Source organism: Pelodiscus sinensis, unplaced genomic scaffold, assembly GCF_049634645.1.
Source record: "Pelodiscus sinensis isolate JC-2024 unplaced genomic scaffold, ASM4963464v1 ctg81, whole genome shotgun sequence".
NCBI classification, from domain to species: domain Eukaryota; kingdom Metazoa; phylum Chordata; order Testudines; family Trionychidae; genus Pelodiscus; species Pelodiscus sinensis.
In genome coordinates, this window is record NW_027465987.1 from 428,538 (window position 1) to 449,262 (window position 20,725).

The window sequence follows — 20,725 nt, forward strand, 5'->3', positions numbered from 1 at the left end:
CAGGGGGATTGTTAAGGGTGGGCTGCTAGAAGCAGGAGTCTCTTCTGAACTGAGGCTAAGAGTGTGGGGTTCTGGACAGACCCAGATGGATTCTGCTGTAATTCTTCTATTCTCTGTGCTAATCTAAGGACTTTCTACCCTGTGTACCAGACATCTAGTAAATTCTTCTGTTGCTTAGAGTCACTCCAAATTAAGTTGGGGGTACATCGCTCCCTGTGGGTGTGCAAGTCTTCTGCAGGTGTCCAATTCAGATGAACTCACAGAGGGGATCTCACAGCATGAAACAGGTGTGCTGAAGGTTTTGAGGTTCAATCCCAGGAGATGACGACCCAAGAGGCCAGCCCATTGAGCATGACACCTGATGGGGGTTAGCACAGTGACGGGGTTCTCTCAAAGACTGTTCGAGAGCACCGGACCAGTGGATCAATGACATCTGTACCTACACTACTGCTAATTTTTAGTTCTGTGATTCAATTCGCCTTTATCTGTCAAGATACAGAATTCCCTCATGTTGGGTGCAGCACTTTAAACGATCAGAAATTATCTATAAAGTATTTAGTAATTCCAAGGATAGTTTAGTACTGACAGCATGCAATCTCCATCATCTGTCACTTACCCGTCTGAAGTCCCCCATAAATTAGAAGAATATTTTTCCTGCCCTTAAGTCCTCACACAGCTAAACATCCTGTTCCCTACTGTGACTTTGTGGTCTTTAGCAGACACCAGATAACACCCTCTCTTATGCTAGATCGATTAGGACACTGAACAATAAGCATTCAAGATCATTTTTCCAAGATGTCAGTGACTCAGATTGTGTCATTTTCGACTGACTACTCCCACTCAGTCCCTCAAGTTATTGCCATTGATTTTAACATTTCAGTCATTCAAGTCATCCCACCAAATACCAACCAGGTTAAAATTTTGCTAAGAAATGTGCAATTCTAATTCCTTATTTATTGTTAGTCAGGTACCTAGCATTGCTGTAGGGACCATTTATAATTTCCTCTATTCATGTCTGTTGGTTTCTTGATTAATTTTGTACTAATCGTGATTGTGCTGAATGAGTGCTCATCTGGGCCCTCTTTCCACCTTCTTTTTGTACAGTTTAACACATGACTTACTACTCTAGCCAGCCTGTGCTTAAGATAGCTTCCATTTGAGTAGAAGCAGAGCCAATCTAAATCCAAACTGAACAGTGCCCCCTCCTCCCCCCAAGAAGGTGGACCAATATTTCACAAACCAAAGACTAACTACCTTCCACCACTAACCTGCCTAGCAGTTCACGCCCAGCATCTTCTCTCTTTCCTCACTTATGAAAGAGGAAGCATCTCCGAGATCATTTGACATTCTTCTCCTTCAGAACCCAAGTTCCCTGAAGCCATTCATAATCTACGATCTTCTACAATGCAGTGTCATTAGCAGATCCATCCCTGCTATCTTCCGAAGCCTATCTACTCTGAAGTGATGTCTCATGTCGTTGTTCCTAGGAAGCAGCATACCATCCTGTTGTCATCCACCCTTGCAAAAATGTGCTATCCATTTTCCTTAGGATACAGTTCCCAACAAGGCTTGTCTAGTTCTTCCTTGGACGACTGAACACCTTCGTGGGCATGCTATTTTTCTTGCCTGTTGAGCAGCCATCCACAGGTGGTATCCATACATTTTTCTATTGTACTTCACCTGCTGGATCTTCAGAGATTTTCAACAGTTTCCACAGAATACCTGGTGTAATCTGAAAACCTCTTGCTGTGTGGAATTTGGCCTGGTCATCATCTTCCTGATGGACACAGCTCACCTTTCTGCATGCAGCATGCTGTCTCATCCTCTTGCATCCAATGGTTATGAATTGCCAAGCCTCCACTGACTCCCTGGTGGCCAGTTCCTTTCTTCCTTGAATCTGGAGCAGTGATGAAACCCTCCCTGATGCTGCATAATGGCTGCACTTGCCCTTCCAATCCAAGAATCTAGTCTTCCAGCACAGCCACCAGCTTCCATGTCCTACACAGTAAGTCCCTTCTGACTTCAGGCAGGAAAAAAACATGGCCTATCCAGGGCAGGTCACAGCTGCTCCACTGCAGGCCATCACATAATTGAGAGTTGGACTGTACATAGAAGAAAAGCCTCTTGCACTCCCGTCAAACTCCCTCTGAAACTCAGCTGCCCGTTTGAGGCTCACAAATTTGCCAAACAACTGACTTTTTATCCTGCTTAGCTCCACCTTCTACTAGCAGAGACTTCACATGAGGGGCTGATCAAAGGGCGAAAAATTCAAAGGTACAGGGCCCTTACCAAGACATCATCAGACAGATTTGTCGGAGCTGCTAAGTCAGAGGCCCATGGACCAGCTCCTCAGCCTATACAGTGAGCAAGTCACCACCACTCACCAAGACCCTCTACCCTCAAGCAGAGAATTCACTGCTTCAACCTCAAACTCCCATTAGCTTCCCCAGTTTGTGGCTTTTCGCACCCTCCCCCCCCGATCACTCCTGGAGATGGGAGCCCACTGAGAGCCGTGTCCCTCAACTGACTTGGGATGCTGTGATGGTTATTCCCCAAATGCCACTCACCTGTAGTAGTCATCCCTACAACCAGGGCCTCCTTGAGAATGCAGAGATCTTCCTGCTGCCTCAGTTCTGCCAATCTCTCTGCTGCGCCCTGGTACTGCTGCTCATGCTGCAGGATCTTGCGTCGAATCTCTCCCTGGTACATCTGTAGCCAGCGCCTGGAAAGGGGCACGATCCACAAATGAGGAGTGAAAGTCCAGTGCTTAGGACACTAGTCTGTGACTCAGACTGCACATGTGACCTTGGGCAAACCATTTAGTGCCTTAGTTCCCCCATCTGTCAAATGGGGACAACAGCCTACACTCTGCCACAGAGCGCAAGAGGAGAAATCCATCAGAGCTGGTGCGGAGCTCAACTATTGCCATGGGAATAGGATACTTTCCACAGCTAGGAAAGCATGCGAGCTGCAGGCAGTCTCCAGGCACTGCCTCACACCACAGTCCAGAACACTGTTACCTGTAGAGCCTCCAGCGGGAGCTGAGGTCCAGCTGCCACAGGTTCTGAATAGCCCCTGCCTCCTCATCTGTCATCGCATTCAGTTTACGGAGCTCAGCTTTCATCTTCTGCTTCATTTTCCTCCTCTGAGCTGGTTGCATCTGCAGGAAGACGTCCCGTCAAACAGTCATACTCACCTCTGCCCCTCTCAGATTAATAGCATCACTCCCTCCCTGTCCTGATAGAGCAAGAGAGCAAAGAAACAAGCTGCCCAATCCCAGGCCATGTGTGTTTACCTCCCACTCCATGGCTTCCTGCTGTGGCTGGGCTGCCCCTTGGCCCTGCTTTTCCAGCTTAATGGCCAGCAGCATATTCGCCAGTTCCATCACAGCACCCGTCTCATCTTCCTTCCTCTGCTGAGGCCTGGCTGCCTCCTCCTCCTCAATCACCCGGTCTGCCTGAATCAGGTCCGCCTCCTCGGGGATCTCCACCAGCTGTTCCTCCTCCTCCTCACCTTCCTGCTCCTCCTCTCCCTCCTGCTGGCCACCTACAAGAGAGCCACCCAGCCACACATGAATTCATGTAGGAGGGCAATGCAGCGACAGGGAAGACAGACACTGCAAAAGGCTGGGAATACAGCGGTAGGGAGGGGCATGAGGGGATTTTAATTATCCATGGTACTTTTCAAACTATTCTCTCCCATCCCTTCCCCACCAATATTGGGCACTTCTCAGAGCGTGTTAGACAGTCCCTCCCCATCACCAAGTGCCTCCTGGCTCATCCCGTCACTCCCTGACCACAGGGCTCATGCATGGATATACACTTGTGTTCACACCTGACAGGGGCGTGAGCCTCTTACCTGCATTCTCAGCCACTGGGTTCTCTGCACCACTCTGGGTGAAGACAGTAACGCCAAGGCCCAACCACTCCAGAATCATCGAGTTCCTTGAGCCCTTGTAGCAAAACCACTCATCATCCTAGTGCAATGAGAAAATCAATCAGCAAGGCCTGTGCAGCAGTGTGAAGCCAAACCATCCCACACTCTTCAATATGCACACACGGAGGCAGCTTAGGTAAGGCCAGACCCTCATCGGTCAGCAAGACCAGCCTGCTGCCTCAGTGCAGCAGAAGGGGAAAATCTGTGGCAGCTTTAGATACCTTCAGAAATCAAGATTTTTACCAATTTCATATAGGACAATTTCCTTTCATTATTGGTGTTTTATATTGAGAATGACGGAAATAGCCTGAAATCTAGGTCATTTCAAAGTATGAGTTTAAAGCAGTCTCTGGTCCTACACCAGCGCTCCCCCCCACCCCTCACACACACACCCCTCTCTACCCTAGGACCGGTTCCAATCTTGATGGGTTAGCAGCCACATACTGCTTCAGTAACTCCTCTCTTCCTTGTGGCTAGGTGAGATCCACAGAGGAAACACTCCACGGGGAAAAGCTGACACTCCAAACAGAGCGCTGCCAATTTCACAGAGGAAAACCCAAGAAAAAGACGTTTCCCTTTTAAATCCTGATCCTGCCCAGAGTTCTGCCACTGGGACTCTGCACAAGCCTGCCCACTCCCAGATTAGCTAATGCAATGCTCTAGTCACAGGCACAGGCAAAGCATTTTCAGACCAATAAAGCTGAAAGGGTCACTTCAAATTTGGTTTATTTTACTATGCCCCATTCCAGCCTGTTTGCCTCAGACCTCTACGCTGCCAAGGAGAAACCACATCGTAGTATCAGGAGGGCAGAGGAAGGATTTGGCAGCAGCTGGGGGACAGCTGAGGATTTTGGTGCCTAAGACAACAGGAAGGGCACTGAGGTTTTGAGAAGTGGGGGAGCTCCCTAACCCCTGAGAACATGCTGAGTCCTCTTCCCCACTGGTGCTTGGTGTCAACCAGGAATCCCACTGCATCCACTGGAGGTCAGCAGACACATTCAACTCTTACACTTACAGAGTCAGCAGAGAAAGTGAATTCTGGCAGTTTCACAGTTTGAAGCCTACTGAGATGAAAGGCATAGTTCAGACGTCAGAGCTATTGTTTTAGGCTGCCTGCGTCAATTATATTCAAGGGAAATTGGGGAGACTTGTCTGCATCCTAAGGGTAAGTATAAAGAGTACCATTTTTCAACAGACAATTCTGCAGCCATGAAACACTCAGGACACTGATAAGTGAGGTTCACATTTTTAGTAAATTCGCAGGCAATTAACCACAGAAGCCTCAGCCCTGCCAATTGGGGCTGAAGTCACAGAGGTCAACTTAAAAAAAAAATAAATCTGTGACCAACTTGTAGCCTTACTAGTGAAACTAGTACTTCACTGCAAGCAGGGAGGCCTGCTGGAAATGGCTGGGACTTTCCTAGCAGCTAGCACTGAATCCCTGTATCTAAGGATTACGCACAGAAGAGGTAGAGCCAGGCACTTGGGGTAGTGGCCTGGAATGCCAGGATTGCTCTTACCAGGCCATTCATCAGGCTGTTCCAGTGATGGCTGGCGATGTGTCTTGCCAAGTGGCGTTCGTGCAGCACTCCATAGGTTGTGCACTCTAAGTGCCGGGCTCCTTCACGCAGCTCCTGCTCTGACTGTTTCATCTCGGTGGTTATCTGTGCAAAAGGAAAACAGAGCAAGGCTTTCAGGAGTTATGCTCTAGAAATCCAAGCTCTGAGAAAAAAGCATCAAGCAACAGCATACGGAAAAGTCAGGGCTGAAGAGCAAATGAGAATGGGAGACTCAACAGATGGGCTTCAGCATGAGACGGAGATTAAAGGGGGATATGGAGAGGAGTGGGCCTGGACGGGTAACAACTGTACTTCCCCACACTGATTAACTACCGTATCTGCAGCCTTTGCCCCAGAAATTTTCCAACAAAGCCATATACGTACATTCATGTAGGCCCTGCGGAGGTGCGTGGGTAGGCCGCGGCGGAACTCACACTTCTTACGCAGCTCTCGCAAAGTAAACTGCTTCAGGACCTCACTACTGCTTCTCCCTCCGACTCGCACAATCCCACTCTTCTGAGAGGCGTAGATTCCTGAGCATGAAAGAAGTACTAGCATGAAAGAGCCACACTGATCTCTCTGGGGTGGGGAGCGCAGGGCCGCATGCCTCCATCCACTTCAGAGCGCCCCGCCTGTAGCGGGGAATTCCAAAGGCCAGACCAATCTGGAGCAGAACCGTCTTCCTGCACAGCAGCAGGGAGTAGAGTGAATACAAACACCAGACTCAAAGAAAGCCAGTTCCAGCCCAAAGTAGAACAGGCTGAATCGTAATCTCCACCCCATACCACACAGACCCTCTCACCTTCCAGGAACTGATCCAGTGCATGGTTGGTGTAACAGACTACAAGGATGGGAAACTTCTGGACAGCACTTTGCCACACCTGTTGGTTGGTCAGGAAAGCCTGAACAATCTTCAAACCCACATAGGTCTTCCCTGCAAGACAAGCCCCGAATCATCAATCAGAAAACCATGTGCTGTCTTGGAATCAGGCTTCACCAGACCAGGGTACAAGGTCTAATCTGAATGCTCCATTCAGAGCTCTTGCACAGACTGCCTGTGTTGCCATGCACAGGTCAATTCATCTCTCTCAGTCTGTTACCCACCAGTAAAACGGCAATGTGGGCCACTACATAGAGTACTGGACTGGGAAGCAGGTAAGCTGGGCTCTATTTCCAGCTCCCCTGCCTTCAGTAGGGCCACAGACTGCCTTTGTGTGTATATGCACAATACAACCCTGATCTGAGATTGGGTCTCTAGGTGTCAGAGAAATAAAACGTCTACAAGGTTCAGACACTAGAACAAGAGGTCTCTCAATCACTCAGACAAGATTCTGCTCTCCTTCGCACCTGCCATACTGGAATACTCTATTTTCAAAAGCCATTTCTCTACCCCAACTATAATGGAAGGGTCTGCAGTCATCACTGCAACAATGCAAATCATGACAGGACTAGGAACTGACTGCTTAAATGTGTGCTGCGAGTCTAAGGACGCGTATGAGATGCAGAGCAGGACCATGCAGCTCCACACAGACACCTTGGTATCAGCTCAGCCACACACATGGTACAATGGGAGCTAAAAGCCTTTTCCCCCAAAGACTCAGGCACAGATTTAACAGAGCACCATTGTGCGCACATGCACACGCACACACACATGCATGCCTGGTCACATTTAGCTTTGGGCCAAATCTTGATATTTGATGATTTAGCAAATTAGAAAAAGGGAATGAGGTCACTATCCCACATAACCTAAACTGCAGTGGAGTTATGCAGGCACCAGTAATTGAGCTCCAAGCATGCAAAACTCATTGAGACCAATGCTTGGTCACCACTGCAGCTGACAGGGACTCCACATTGGTTATGCGGAGCAAAAGGACTCTCACCTCTGTGCCTGCCCAAACCCAGCCAAGTCCAGGAGTCAGAGATGAAGGGCCAGCCTCTCCCCTCCGAACAAGCCAAGCACCTGTCCTTCCATGAAAAGGCTCCCTATTCATTGCACAAACCTGTGTTTACTTGCTCATTCTCTGCCTACAAAGGCCAGGAGCAGCAGCTGAGCCCAGCCTGTGCAGAAAGCTGGCCGACAGACATGTGTCTACTGTTAGCGCTTACTCGACTGGGCTGGGTAAAGGGATGTTTAAGAGAACGTATTAACTGGTGCCCAGCAGTGCAGGTCTAAGCAGCAATGTGTCTCACCAGTCCCAGGAGGCCCCTGGATAATGGCCAGCTCCTTGGTGAGTGCCAGCTGCAGGGCTTGCATCTGGGACTCGTCTAACTTCAAGGCTTCCATTGAAGGCCACTGGTTGGGGTCTAGAACATTCACCCTCCGTCTTCTCAAGCTGTCGGAGCTCACCAGGACCCCTTCCTTTTCAGCTGGAGAAGGCTCCTCTATTAGAGGAGCAAGGTTATAGGTGCTGCCCATTGCCAGGTATGCTGGCTCCTTCACCAACACATCACAATCCACAATGTATTTCTGAAATGGGATGTCTTCTTCCTGGATCTCCTGCAGCCCTTCCAGCACGTGTCGGTAGGCTTCAAAGTACGCAGTTGTCTCCACCATGAGAAAAGAGTCAGAGGGCTGGACCTCGGCCAGCAGTGCCTGGCTGTGCTCATTAAAGCACAGCTGCACGATGCCCTGGGAGAGGTCTGCACTGTCACGATTGGACACAGTGGCAAAAAGGAACGTTTCAAAGTTGTCTTTAGACATGCAGACCAAAGACCCATAAAGCAGGCGCTTGGAATTCTGCCATCGCACAAACTTCAGGGGTTTTGTGTCAAACTGGACTTTGTAGACAATGCCTAATGAGGAGCAGAGAGGGCTGATGATCCGGGTGTCAAAGTAGATTCTGATGTCATCAAACTTCCTTTTCCTCAAACCTTTATCTTCAAAGCTCTGCAGAAGCTCCAGGATGCCTTCTCTTAAAGGCCTGACAAAATCCTCTCTGAGGAGCCGGAAATGAGTGTCCAAGTAAACGCTGGTGCTATCATATCTCCCAGAGACAATATTGGGACGAAGAAAGGGCTTTTCATCGCGATGCACCTCATTGTATGTGGGGTAGATGGCCATTGTGCGGTAGGTTTCTTCCTGGCCATCAACCTGAGGTTGCACTAGGGTGTAGTTGTCAGCCCTTAGGGTGCCCTCACGCCTCTTCTCCTGCAGATGCTGAATAAGGGTCTGGACTTTTTCCAGGTTCTTCTCAATTTGTTCTGTAATGTCCACTCCAGAAGCTCTCAAGGCATTGATAGATGCTGGCAGGATAGACATCAGCATGGAGATTTTCTGCACAGAGCTGGCTGGGAAAATGCTCACCAGGTCCTGAAGGAGTGAGATGATGTTGTTTATATGCTCAGGGAACTGATGTCGTACAGCTGGAATGGCTTCAGTCATCATGTCTGCCACATATTGGGGCAGGCAGATCTTGAGGAAATTTGACTCCTTTACCACACCCAGGAGCTGCTGGACACTCTGGCGGTCCATTCGAGAACTGCAAGCCTTCCTAAGAACCTGGCAGATGAGCTGGAGGAAGCTGGGTTTCATGGATGTTTGACACAGAAGCTCCTTGAGCCCTGAACTGGACGTGAGCGTGATGACCACTTCAGAGGGGTCTTTCTGAAGGAGACTTTCCAGGAATTTGTAGCCAATTCTCCTAACCTGTTGAGACTGTCCATTGGGCTCCTGGCACTGAGCACCTCCTGGGACAGGATTCTGATGGAAATGAAGATTCTCACAAGGGTGGACTCTTCTGCCCCTGCCACCATCTTGGTTCTCATTTCTTCTTCTTCTGGCCTCATTTTCCTGCTCATTCCACTGCCCTCTGGGTCCATCATTGGCTTGTCCACCCTGGTTTCTCCTTCCTCGATTGGGATACCGTCCTGCACCACGGTATCTTCCTTCTCTCCCCCCAGGGGGAAAAAAGTGATCATTAGCCCTGGGGTTTCCTCCAGGTTGGGCTCCTCCTCTTCGAGGGGAGCCTGGTGCATTATTTGCTTGGTTTCTGCCTCTTTGCGGCAAGCCAGCATCTCGATGCTCTACAAGAAAACAAGAAGAAAACAAGATATTTAGAGAGAACGCCTCCTTAGAGAACCTGCGCCCTGACACAATGTTCCCTAGGATAATACCACTCCCCATGGCACCACACTTGCCAGCATCAGCATGTTCCATACATTTTGCATCATGTTGTAGAACACACCAGGACCCTCAGTATGTTTTCTGCTGGGGTCAGTGATGGATTCCATAGTTTTCCAGGACCTCAGTGATGTCTGCAGTAGCAGGGCTGGAGTAGCTGTCAGCACCAGAGTTGCCGGAGCAGCAGCACCAAGGTTGAAGCCACAGAGCGATGGGGGGATTGAGTCAACCCTGGTCAGTGGAGCAGCTACTGCAGCCCTCAGGGCCACCAGAGCAGCAGCAGTGGCCATCCCTGAGGCAGGAGCCCTCTTTGCCACAGCACCCCATCTTCTGTTAGTCTTGTCCCCACCCCACTGTACTTTTAGTAGAAATTATACTGAGGTCACTAGCTTCTCAGCAGGCCCAGAGGAAAGTGCCCAGCCTAGAGTTTAGCACTGCAATTAAACTATGAATCTATCAGCCAGAAAATCGGATTTCACATGGGAGTCCAGCGTTTCTCAAACTGGGGGTCCTGACCCAGGGAGTTGCAGGGGGGATAGAAAGGTTGTCGGAGGTGGGTCACAATATTGCCACCCTTTCTGCACTGCCTTCAGAGCTGGGCAGCCAGAGATTGGCAGCTGTTGGCCAGGTGCCCAGCTGTAAGCAAAGGTGGAAATACCATACCATTCTATGCTTATGTCTGCACTGGGCACCAGCACCCACCACTTTCCAGCTGCCCAGCTCAGAAGGCAGCGCCGCCACCAACAGCAGCACTGTAACCCCTTCCCTCCAACTCCTTTTGGCTCAGGATCCTTACAATTACAACCATGTGACATTTCAGATTTAAAAAGCTGAAATCTTGAAAGTTGTGATTTTTAAAATCATATGACTGAGAAACTGACCAAAATGAACCATGAATTTGGCTCGGGTCCTTGTGAGAAATGTATTATAAGATCTTAAAGAGATTAAAAAACTAAGAGATGGGGGAAAGCCGATTGGTGCAGAGATGCACGTAAATCGGAAGGAGACTTCTCTTAGAGGAGAATCCATTGATAGAGATTCTCTAAGCTGTAGTCAGAAAGAGAGGAGGGGAGAGGACAAACCATGGGCCAGAGCAGACACACAACCGCATACAAAGGAATCCAATGCATCAGGGAAGGGCAGACAAATAAGCAGTGGCAAATTTTTAAAGTGCTTGTACACAAATGCTAGGAGTCTGACTAATAAGATGGGTGAACTAGAGTACCTTGTATTAAAGGAGGAGATAGACATAATAGGCATCACTGAAACCTGGTGGAATGAGGAAAATCTGTGGGACACAATCATACCGGGATATAAAATATATCGAAAGGATAGAGCAGGCCGGGTGGGTGGCGGAGTGGCACTGTATGTAAAAGATAATGTAGAATCAAATGAAATAAAAATATTAAATGAATCAACATGTTCCATAGAATCGCTATGGATAGTACAGTAAACTTCTGATAATCTGGCACCTTTAGGACCCAGGAGGTGCTGGGTTATCAGATATGCCGAACTATCAGAAGGGGGGGCTATGAGGGATCTAGGGTGGTGTGGGGGGGATGCTACCCCAGTCCCTTCATAGCCCCCCCTTCCGATAGTCCGGCTCTGCCCCAGGCATCCCCCATTCAGCCGCTGGTCAGTTTCAGCAGCAGCTGAATCTGGATGCCTGCAGCATAGCAGCTGGGGTGCTGCCACGTTGGTCCGGTAGCGCCACCCCTTGGCGCTGCGAGATCAACCCAGCAGCACCTCAGTTGCTCTTGGGGACGCCTGGGGCAGAGCAGCTGGGGTGCTGCCGGGTTGCTCCCACAGCGCCAAGGGGCAGTGCTACCAGACCAACCTGGCAGCACCCCAGCTGCTATGCCCCAGGCGTCCTCAAGTCAACCGCTGCTGAAACTGACCAGCAGCTGACTCTGGTCAGTTTCAGCAGCGGCTGAATCGGGGAAGACGGGGGCAGAGCAGCTCCAATGGTCCGGCTGCCCGGAGCACTTCCGGGCTCCTGATGATGCCGGACCATCAGATGCCGGACCAATGGAGTCTTACTGTAATTACATGCTCCAAGAATAAGAAATTAGCAGTAGGGATATATTACCGAGCACCTGACCAGGACAGTGATACTGACATTGAAATGCTGAAGGAGATTAGAGAGGCTACCAAAATAAAGAACTCTACAATAATGGGGGATTTTAATTATCCCCATATTGACTGGATACATGTCAACTCAGGAAGAGAAGCAGAGATAAAATTTCTCAATGGCTTAAATGACTGCTTCTTGGAGCAGCTGGTGAAAGAACCCACAAGGGGAGAGGCAATTCTCGATTTAGTCCTGAGTGGAGTGCAGGATCAGATCCAGGAAATAACCGTTACAGGACCGCTTGGGAATAGTGACCATAACATAACAACATTTAACATTCCTGTGGTGGGAAGAACACCTCAGCAGTCCAGCACCCTGGCATTTAAAAAAGAGGAACTACACAAAAATGAGGAGGTTAGTTAAACAGAAATTAAAAGGCACAGTGACTAGAGCCTGCAAGCTGCTTGGAAACTTTTTAAAGACACCATAATAGAGGCCCAACTTAAACGTTTACCCCAAATTAAAAAACATAGCAGAGATCTAAAAAGAGAGTCACCGTGGCTTAACCGCCATGTAAAAGAAGCAGTGAGGGACAAAAAGTCATCTTTTAAGAAGTGGAAGTCCAATCCTAGTGAGATAAATAGAAAGGAACATAAACACTGTCAAATCAAGTGTAAAAATGTAATGAGAAAAGCAAAAAAAGATTTTGAGGAACAGCAAGCCAAAAACTCAAAAAGAAATAAAATGTTTTTTTAAGTCCATTAGAAGCAGGAAGCCTGCTAAAAAACCTGTGGGTCCCCTAGATGCTTGAGATATAAAAGGAACAATCAAGGACGATAAAGCCATTGCGGATACACTAAATGATTTCTTTGCTTCAGTCTTCACTGCTGAGGACGTTAGGGAGATTCCCAAATCTGCACCGTCCTTTGTGGGTGATGAATCTGAGGAACTGTCCCAGATTGAAGTGTCATTAGAGGAGGTTTTGGAATAAATAGAAAAACTTAATGTTAACAAATCTCCGGGGCGGATGGCATTCATCCAAGAGTTCTAAAAGAACTCAAATGGGAAATTGCTGAGCTATTACCTGTGGTTTGTAACCTATCCTTTAAATCGGCTTCCGTACCTAAGGACCGGAAGGTAGCCAACGTGACACCAATATTTAAAAAGGGCTCTAGAGGCGATCCTGGCAATTACAGACCGGTAAGTCTAACTTCAGTACCGGGCAAATTAGTCGAAACAATAGAAAAGAATAAAATTGTGAAGCATGTAGAAGAACATAATTTGTTGGACAAAAGTCAACATGGCTTCTGTAAAGGGATATCCTGTCTTACTAATCTATTAGAGTTCTTTGAAGGGGTTAACAAACATGCGGACAAGGGGGATCCAGTAGATACAGTATACTTGATTTTCAGAAAGCCTTTGACAAGGTCCCTCACCAAAGGCTCTTGTGTAAATTACATGGCCATGGGATAAGAGGGAAGGTCCTTTCGTGGACTGAGAACTGGTTAAAAGACAGGAAACAAAGGGTAGGAATAAATGGTAAATTTTCAGAATGGAGAGGGGTAACTAGTGGTGTCCCCCAAGGGTCAGTCCTGAGACCAATCCTTTTCAACTTATTCATAAATGATCTGGAGAAAGGGGTAAGCAGTGAGGTAGTAAAGTTTGCAGATGATACAAAACTGTTTAGGATAGTCAAGACAGAAGCAGACTGTGAGGGACTCCAAGAAGATCTCACCAAACTGAGTGATTGGGCAACAAAATGGCAAATGAAATTTAACGTGGATAAGTGTAAAGTAATGCACATCGGGAAAAATAACCCCAATTATACGTACAGTATGATGGGGGCTAATTTGGCTACAACAAATCAGGAAAGATCTTGGAGTTATCATGGACAGTTCTCTGAAAACTTCCACACAATGTGCAGCGGCGGTCAAAAAGGCAAATAGGATGCTACGCAATATTAAGAGAGGGATAGAAAATAAGATCCAGAATATCTTACTGCCCCTGTATAAAACTATGGTATGCCCACATCTTGAATACTGTGTACAGATGTGGTCTCCTCACCTCAAAAAAGATATTTTGGCCTTGGAAAGGGTTCAGAAAAGGGCAACTAAAATGATTAGGGGTTTGGAACGGGTCCCATATGAAGAGAGGCTAAAGCGACTGGGACTTTTCAGTTTAGAAAAGAGGAGACTGAGGGGGGATATGATAGAGGTATATAAAATCATGAGTGGTGTGGAGAGGGCCGATAAAGAAAAGTTATTTATTAGTTCCCTAAATAGAAGAACTAGAGGACACCAAATTAAATTAATGGGGAGCAGGTTTAAAACTAATAAAAGGAAGTTCTTCTTCACACAGCACATAGTCAACCTGTGAAACTCCTTGCCAGAGGAGGCTGTGAAGGCTAGGACTATAATAGAATTTAAAGAGAAGCTAGATAATTTCCTGGAGGTTAGGTCCATAAAAGGCTATTAGCCAGGGGATAAAATGGTGTCCTTGGCCTCTGTCTGTCAGAGGCTGGAGAGGGATGGCAGGAGACAAATCGCTTGATCATTGTCTTCGGTCCACCCTCTCTGGGGTACCTGGTGCTGGCCACTGTCGGTAGACAGGATACTGGGCTAGATGGACCTTTGGTCTGACCCAGTACGGCCGTTCTTATGTTCTAAAACAGAATGGTAATGTGTCCAGCACTGAGAGTGGGTGAAGAGAAGTGGGTTTCCATTTATTATTAGTTTAAGTGTTTCCCTCCAGCCCCATTCATGTCCTGCTGTGGAGTATGAAGCATGCAACTCACCTCTCCAATTAACATTGTGCTGCCTTGGGTAGGGTTCCTGCCCAGGTCTCCTGCCATCCATTCCTGAGAGTCACTCAAGTCCTCTTTTTCCTCCTCCTTTGTGCTGCTGCAAGTAGGGAGACAAAGCCATGCAGTTCAGGAGAGATACGCCCACACAACAAGGTTCTTTAAAAGAGGACCAGGACAGCCCAGCCCAGCTCCCACAAAACCAGAAGCAATTTGGGCACTTCTGTGGGGGCCAATGTCAACTCCGCAAGGTAAGTTACCATACTGAGTGCTAATTACACTCATTACCAATTCAAGGAAGGTCTGCACTAGTCACGGTTAGGGCATCTGCTATATCATCATGGCTCATACTTTGTACACTAGAGACACTTCACCATCTGCATCTCTTCCCCTAAAGATTAACCTGCCACTGTGCCAACTCCAGTTTTCTTTCACCATGCACTGGGACACCCCAGTGTGATGTCTTCATGCTCCCTGTCCTCCCATGAGGACACCTCGGAGCCAAGTCCTCCCTGCCTCATTCTGCTCTCTCAAAGCAACCTCTCTATGCCAGAGGTCCCTGCACTAAGAGATGGAGAGACAAGAATTCCAATCCAGACAGTCCAGCACGTTAAAATCCCAGAGACATGGCTTCAAGAAACTGCCTCTCTTTGTCTTAACTGCCCCCCCAGTCCCATTCCCAGGTTATCCAAGTATCCCAGGAATCACACACTCGGTTTTCAAGGCTTGGTCTGGAAGAAGAAACGCCAGGCCCTTCTCCTGTGCTTCTGGCTGGTTGGTTTCTATTTCACCGAAAACCAACTCCCTAGTTTGTCACGTCTCTCTATTCACTTTCAGTTTCTGTTTCCCCTCTAACCCAGCCCCAACAAACAACAAAAGGTCTGGTAGCACTTCATAGACTAAGGAAAACAGCAGATTGTATGGGGAGCTTTCCCGGGTACAGCCCACTTCTTCAGCCCAACCAGGAGGCCCAAGAGCTTCTGTTACTCAGGGGCATTTCCAGAGCACCCCGCGCCCCACGCACACCCACAGCACCAATTAATGCTCAAAAGTCTGCAGCAAAGTCATTTCCCAAATTCCTAAAGTGACAACTCAGGGCCAGTTTGACCCCCCTACACCCTCTGGCCTGATCTCCAGCCTGCCTGCCTGCCCCCCTTTTCTCCAGTCTCTGCCTGCCCCCCCAGCCACCTCCCCACTTGCCCCAGCTCCGGCCACCCCCACTTGCTCCCTTTTCCTCCAGTCCCCACCTACCCCCTCCACCTGCCCCTCCACCTGAACCCCTTTCCTCCAGTCCCCGCCTGCCCCCCCAGCCACTCCCGACTGAACCCCTTTCCTCCAGTCCCCGCCTGTCCCCCCAGCCATCCCCACCTGAACCCCTTTCCTCCAGTCCCTGCCTGTCCCCCCAGCCACCCCCGCCTGAACCCCTTTCCTCCAATCGCCGCCTGCCCTCCCGCCCCCGCCTGAACCCCTTTCCTCCAGTTCCCGCCTGTCCCCCCAGCCACCCCCGCCTGAACCCCTTTCCTCCAGTCCCCGCCTGTCCCCCCAGCCATCCCCGCCTGAACCCCTTTCCTCCAGTCCCCCCGTCCCCCCAGCCACCCCCGCCTGAACCCCTTTCCTCCAGTCCCCGCCTGCCCTCCCGCCCCCGCCTGAACCCCTTTCCTCCAGTCCCTGCCTGCCCCCCCGCCTGAACCCCTTTCCTCCAGTCCCTACCTGCCCCCCAGCCACTCCCGCCTGCACCCCTTTCCTCTAGTCCCCGCCTGAACCCCTTTCCTCCAGTCCCCGCCTGAACCCCTTTCCTCCAGTCCCTACCTGCCCCCCCAGCCATCCCCGCCTGAACCCCTTTCCTCCAGTCCCCGCCTGCCCTCCCGCCACCCCCGCCTGAACCCCTTTCCTCCAGTCCCCGCCTGTCCCCCCGCCACCCCCGCCTGAACCCCTTTCCTCCAGTCCCCGCCTGCCCTCCTGCCACCCCTGCCTGAACCCCTTTCCTCCAGCCCCCGCCTCCCCCCCCACCCCCGCCTGAACCCCTTTCCTCCACTCCCCGCCTGTCCCCCCGCCACCCCCGCCTGAACCCCTTTCCTCCAGTCCCCGCCTGTCCCCCCGCCACCCCCGCCTGAACCCCTTTCCTCCAGTCCCCGCCTGCCCTCCCGCCACCCCTGCCTGAACCCCTTTCCTCCAGCCCCCGCCTGCCCCCCCCACCCCCGCCTGAACCCCTTTCCTCCAGTCCCCGCCTGTCCCCCCAGCCACACCCGCCTGAACCCCTTTCCTCTAGTCCCCCCTGCCCCCCCAGCCATCCCCGCCTGAACCCCTTTCCTCCAGTCCCCGCCTGTCCCCCCAGCCACCGCCGCCTGAACCCCTTTCCTCCAGTCCCCCCTGCCCCCCCAGCCATCCCCGCCTGAACCCCTTTCCTCCAGTCCCCCCTGCCCCCCAGCCATCCCCGCCTGAACCCCTTTCCTCCAGTCCTCCCTGCCCCCCAGCCGTCCCCGCCTGAACCCCTTTCCTCCAGTCCCCGCCTGCCCCCCCGCCTGAACCCCTTTCCTCCAGTCCCCCCTGCCCCCCCAGCCATCCCCGCCTGAACCCCTTTCCTCCAGCCCCCGCCTGCCCCCCCGCCTGAACCCCTTTCCTCCAGTCCACCCTGCCCCCCCAGCCATCCCCGCCTGAACCCCTTTCCTCCAGCCCCCCCTGCCCTCCCGCCTGAACCCCTTTCCTCCAGTCCCCCCTACCCCCCCAGCCATCCCCGCCTGAACCCCTTTCCTCCAGTCCCCCCCTTTCCCCCCGCCACCCCCGCCTGAACCCCTTTCGGCCAGCCCCCTCTGCCCCCCAGCCACCCCCGCCTGAACCCTTCCTCCAGCCCCCCCTGCTCTCCCGCCCCCGCCTGAACCCCTTTCCTCCAGTCGCCGCCTGTCCCCCCGCCACCCCTGCCTGAACCCCTTTCCTCCAGTCCCCGCCTGTCCCCCCGCCACCCCCGCCTGAACCCCTTTCCTCCAGTCCCCGCCTGCCCTCCCGCAACCCCTGCCTGAACCCCTTTCCTCCAGCCCCCGCCTGCTCCCCCCACCCCCGCCTGAACCCCTTCCCTCCAGTCCCTGCCTGTCCCCCCAGCCACCCCCGCCTGAACCCCTTTCCTCCAGTCCCCGCCTGCCCCCCTGCCTGAATCCCTTTCCTCCAGTCCTCGCCTGTCCCCCCAGCCGCCCCCGCCTGAACCCCTTTCCTCCAGTCCCCGCCTGCCCCCCCGCCTGAACCCCTTTCCTCCAGTCACCTCTGCCCCCCCAGCCACCCCCGCCTGAACCCCTTTCCTCCAATCCCTACCTGCCCCCCCGCCCCTCCCGCCTGAACCCCTTTCCTCCAGTCCCCCCTGCCCCCCGCCTGAACCCCTTTCCTCCAGTCCCCGCCTGCCCCCCGCCTGAACCCCTTTCCTCCAGCCCCCCCTGCCCCCCCACCCCTCCCGCCTGAACCCCTTTCCTCCAGGCCCCCCTGCCCCCCCCACCTGAACCCCTTTCCTCCAGGGCCCCCTGCCCCTCCCGCCTGAACCCCTTTCCTCCAGCCCCCCCTGCCCCCCCCGCCTGAACCCCTTTCCTCCAGGGCCCCCTGCCCCCCCCACCTGAACCCCTTTCCTCCAGGGCCCTCCAGCCCCCCCCACCTGAACCCCTTTCCTCCAGCCCCCCTGCCCCCCCACCTGAACCCCTTTCCTCCAGTCCCCCCCTGCTCCCCCCACCTGAACCCCTTTCCTCCAGCCCCTCCTGCCCCCCCCACCTGAACCCCTTTCCTCCAGCCCCCCCTGCCCTCCCCACCTGAACCCCTTTCCTCCAGCCCCTCCTGCCCTCCCCGCCTGAACCCCTTTCCTCCAGGGCCCCCTGCCCCTCCCGCCTGAACCCCTTTTCTCCAGCCCCCCCTGCCCTCCCCACCTGAACCCCTTTCCTCCAGGCCCCCCTGCCCCCCCCCCGAACCCCTTTCCTCCAGCCCCCCCTGCCCCCCCCACCTGAACCCCTTTCCTCCAGCCCCTCCTGCCCCCCACCTGAACCCCTTTCCTCCAGGGCCCCCTGCCCCCCCACCTGAACCCCTTTCCTCCAGCCCCTCTGCCCCCCCCACCTGAACCCCTTTCCTCCAGCCCCTCTGCCCCCCCCACCTGAACCCCTTTCCTCCAGGGCCCCCTGCCCCTCCCGCCTGAACCCCTTTCCTCCAGCCCCTCTGCCCCCCCACCTGAACCCCTTTCCTCCAGCCCCCCTGCCCCCCCACCTGAACCCCTTTCCTCCAGCCCCTCTGCCCCCCCCACCTGAACCCCTTTCCTCCAGCCCCTCCTGCCCCCCCACCTGAACCCCTTTCCTCCAGCCCCTCTGCCCCCCCACCTGAACCCCTTTCCTCCAGCCCCTCCTGCCCCCCCCACCTGAACCCCTTTCCTCCAGGGCCCCCTGCCCCTCCCGCCTGAACCCCTTTCCTCCAGGGCCCCCTGCCCCTCCCGCCTGAACCCCTTTCCTCCAGCCCCTCTGCCCCCCCCACCTGAACCCCTTTCCTCCAGCCCCTCCTGCCCCCCCCCCTGAACCCCTTTCCTCCAGGGCCCCCTGCCCCTCCCGCCTGAACCCCTTTCCTCCAGCCCCTCTGCCCCCCCCACCTGAACCCCTTTCCTCCAGCCCCTCTGCCCCCCCCACCTGAACCCCTTTCCTCCAGCCCCTCCTGCCCCCCCACCTGAACCCCTTTCCTCCAGCCCCTCTGCCCCCCCCACCTGAACCCCTTTCCTCCAGGGCCCCCTGCCCCCCCCACCTGAACCCCTTTCCTCCAGGGCCCCCTGCCCCCCCCTGAACCCCTTTCCTCCAGCCCCTCTGCCCCCCCCACCTGAACCCCTTTCCTCCAGCCCCCCTGCCCCCCCACCTGAACCCCTTTCCTCCAGGGCCCCCTGCCCCCCCCCCTGAACCCCTTTCCTCCAGGGCCCCCTGCCCCCCCCGCCTGAACCCCTTTCCTCCAGGCCCCCCTGCCCCCCCCGCCTGAACCCCTTTCCTCCAGGGCCCCCTGCCCCTTCCGCCTGAACCCCTTTCCTCCAGCCCCCCCTGCCCCTCCCGCCTGAACCCCTTTCCTCCAGGCCCCCCTGCCCCCCCCGCCTGAACCCCTTTCCTCCAGCCCCCCCTGCCCCTCCCCACCTGAACCCCTTTCCTCCAGCCCCCCGCCCCCCCGCCTGAACCCCTTTCCTCCAGCCCCTCCTGCCCCCCCCGCCTGAACCCCTTTCCTCCAGCCCCTCTGCCCCCCCCACCTGAACCCCTTTCCTCCAGCCCCCCCCACCTGAACCCCTTTCCTCCAGCCCCTCCTGCCCCCCCGCCTGAACCCCTTTCCTCCAGCCCCCCCTGCCCCCCCCGCCTGAACCCCTTTCCTCCAGCCCCCCCTGCCCCTCCCCGCCTGAACCCCTTTCCTCCAGCCCCCCGCCCCCCCGCCAGAACCCCTTTCCTCCAGGCCCCCTGCCCCCCCGCCTGAACCCCTTTCCTCCAGGGCCCCCTGCCCCCCCCACCTGAACCCCTTTCCTCCAGCCCCCCCACCTGAACCCCTTTCCTCCAGGCCCCCCTGCCCCCCCGCCTGAACCCCTTTCCTCCAGCCCCTCCTGCCCCCCCGCCTGAACCCCTTTCCTCCAGCCCCCCCTGCCCCTCCCCACCTGAACCCCTTTCCTCCAGCCCCCCGCCCCCCCGCCTGAACCCCTTTCCTCCAGGCCCCCCTGCCCCCCCGCCTGAACCCCTTTCCTCCAGGGCCCCCTGCCCCCCCCACCTGAACCCCTTTCCTCCAGGGCCCCCTGCCCCCCCCACCTGAACCCCTTTCCTCCAGCCCCCCCGCCTGAACCCCTTTCCTCCAGGCCCCCCTGCCCCCCCGCCTGAACCCCTTTCCTCCAGCCCCTCCTGCCCCCCCCACCTGAACCCCTTTCCTCCAGCCCCCCCAGCCCCCTCACCTGAACCCCTTTCCTCCAGCCCCTCCAGCCCCCCACCTGAACCCCTTTCCTCCAGCCCCTCCAGCCCCCCCACCTGAACCCCTTTCCTCCAGCCCCTCCTGCCCCCCCACCTGAACCCCTTTCCTCCAGCCCCTCCAGCCCCCCCACCTGAACCCCTTTCCTCCAGCCCCTCCTGCCCCCCCACCTGAACCCCTTTCCTCCAGCCCCCCCCGAGCGGTGCCCGGGGCCGCGTCTCACCCGCCGGCGCTGCCGGGCCCGGGAAGCGGCTCCGCCCGGCGCTTTCGGTTTCCGTTCCGGGGCGGGGGGGGGGGGGGGGGGGCGG

The 20,725-nt window shown here is 54.2% G+C and overlaps 1 protein-coding gene across 2 annotated transcripts in view; it reads right to left on the minus strand.

Moving 5' to 3' along the window:
* The window catches only part of ZNFX1 (zinc finger NFX1-type containing 1), a 49,935-nt gene extending 29,230 nt beyond the window's left edge, over positions 1-20,705 (minus strand). The window contains exons 1-10 of one of the 2 annotated variants that reach the window (XM_075917720.1): positions 20,641-20,705; positions 14,481-14,586; positions 7,686-9,518; positions 6,298-6,429; positions 5,880-6,028; positions 5,457-5,600; positions 3,859-3,976; positions 3,296-3,546; positions 3,021-3,160; positions 2,568-2,722 (exon numbers count right to left, since the gene is read on the minus strand). In XM_075917720.1, coding sequence (XP_075773835.1) covers positions 2,568-2,722; positions 3,021-3,160; positions 3,296-3,546; positions 3,859-3,976; positions 5,457-5,600; positions 5,880-6,028; positions 6,298-6,429; positions 7,686-9,518; positions 14,481-14,541 — 2,983 coding nt within the window. In that variant the 5' untranslated portion in view covers positions 14,542-14,586; positions 20,641-20,705. Of the gene's footprint in view, positions 1-2,567; positions 2,723-3,020; positions 3,161-3,295; positions 3,547-3,858; positions 3,977-5,456; positions 5,601-5,879; positions 6,029-6,297; positions 6,430-7,685; positions 9,519-14,480; positions 14,587-15,198; positions 15,596-20,640 lie in introns of those variants that run through there. The other variant, XM_075917721.1, reaches the window with a different exon arrangement.
* Between the last annotated feature and the right edge of the window lie 20 nt (positions 20,706-20,725).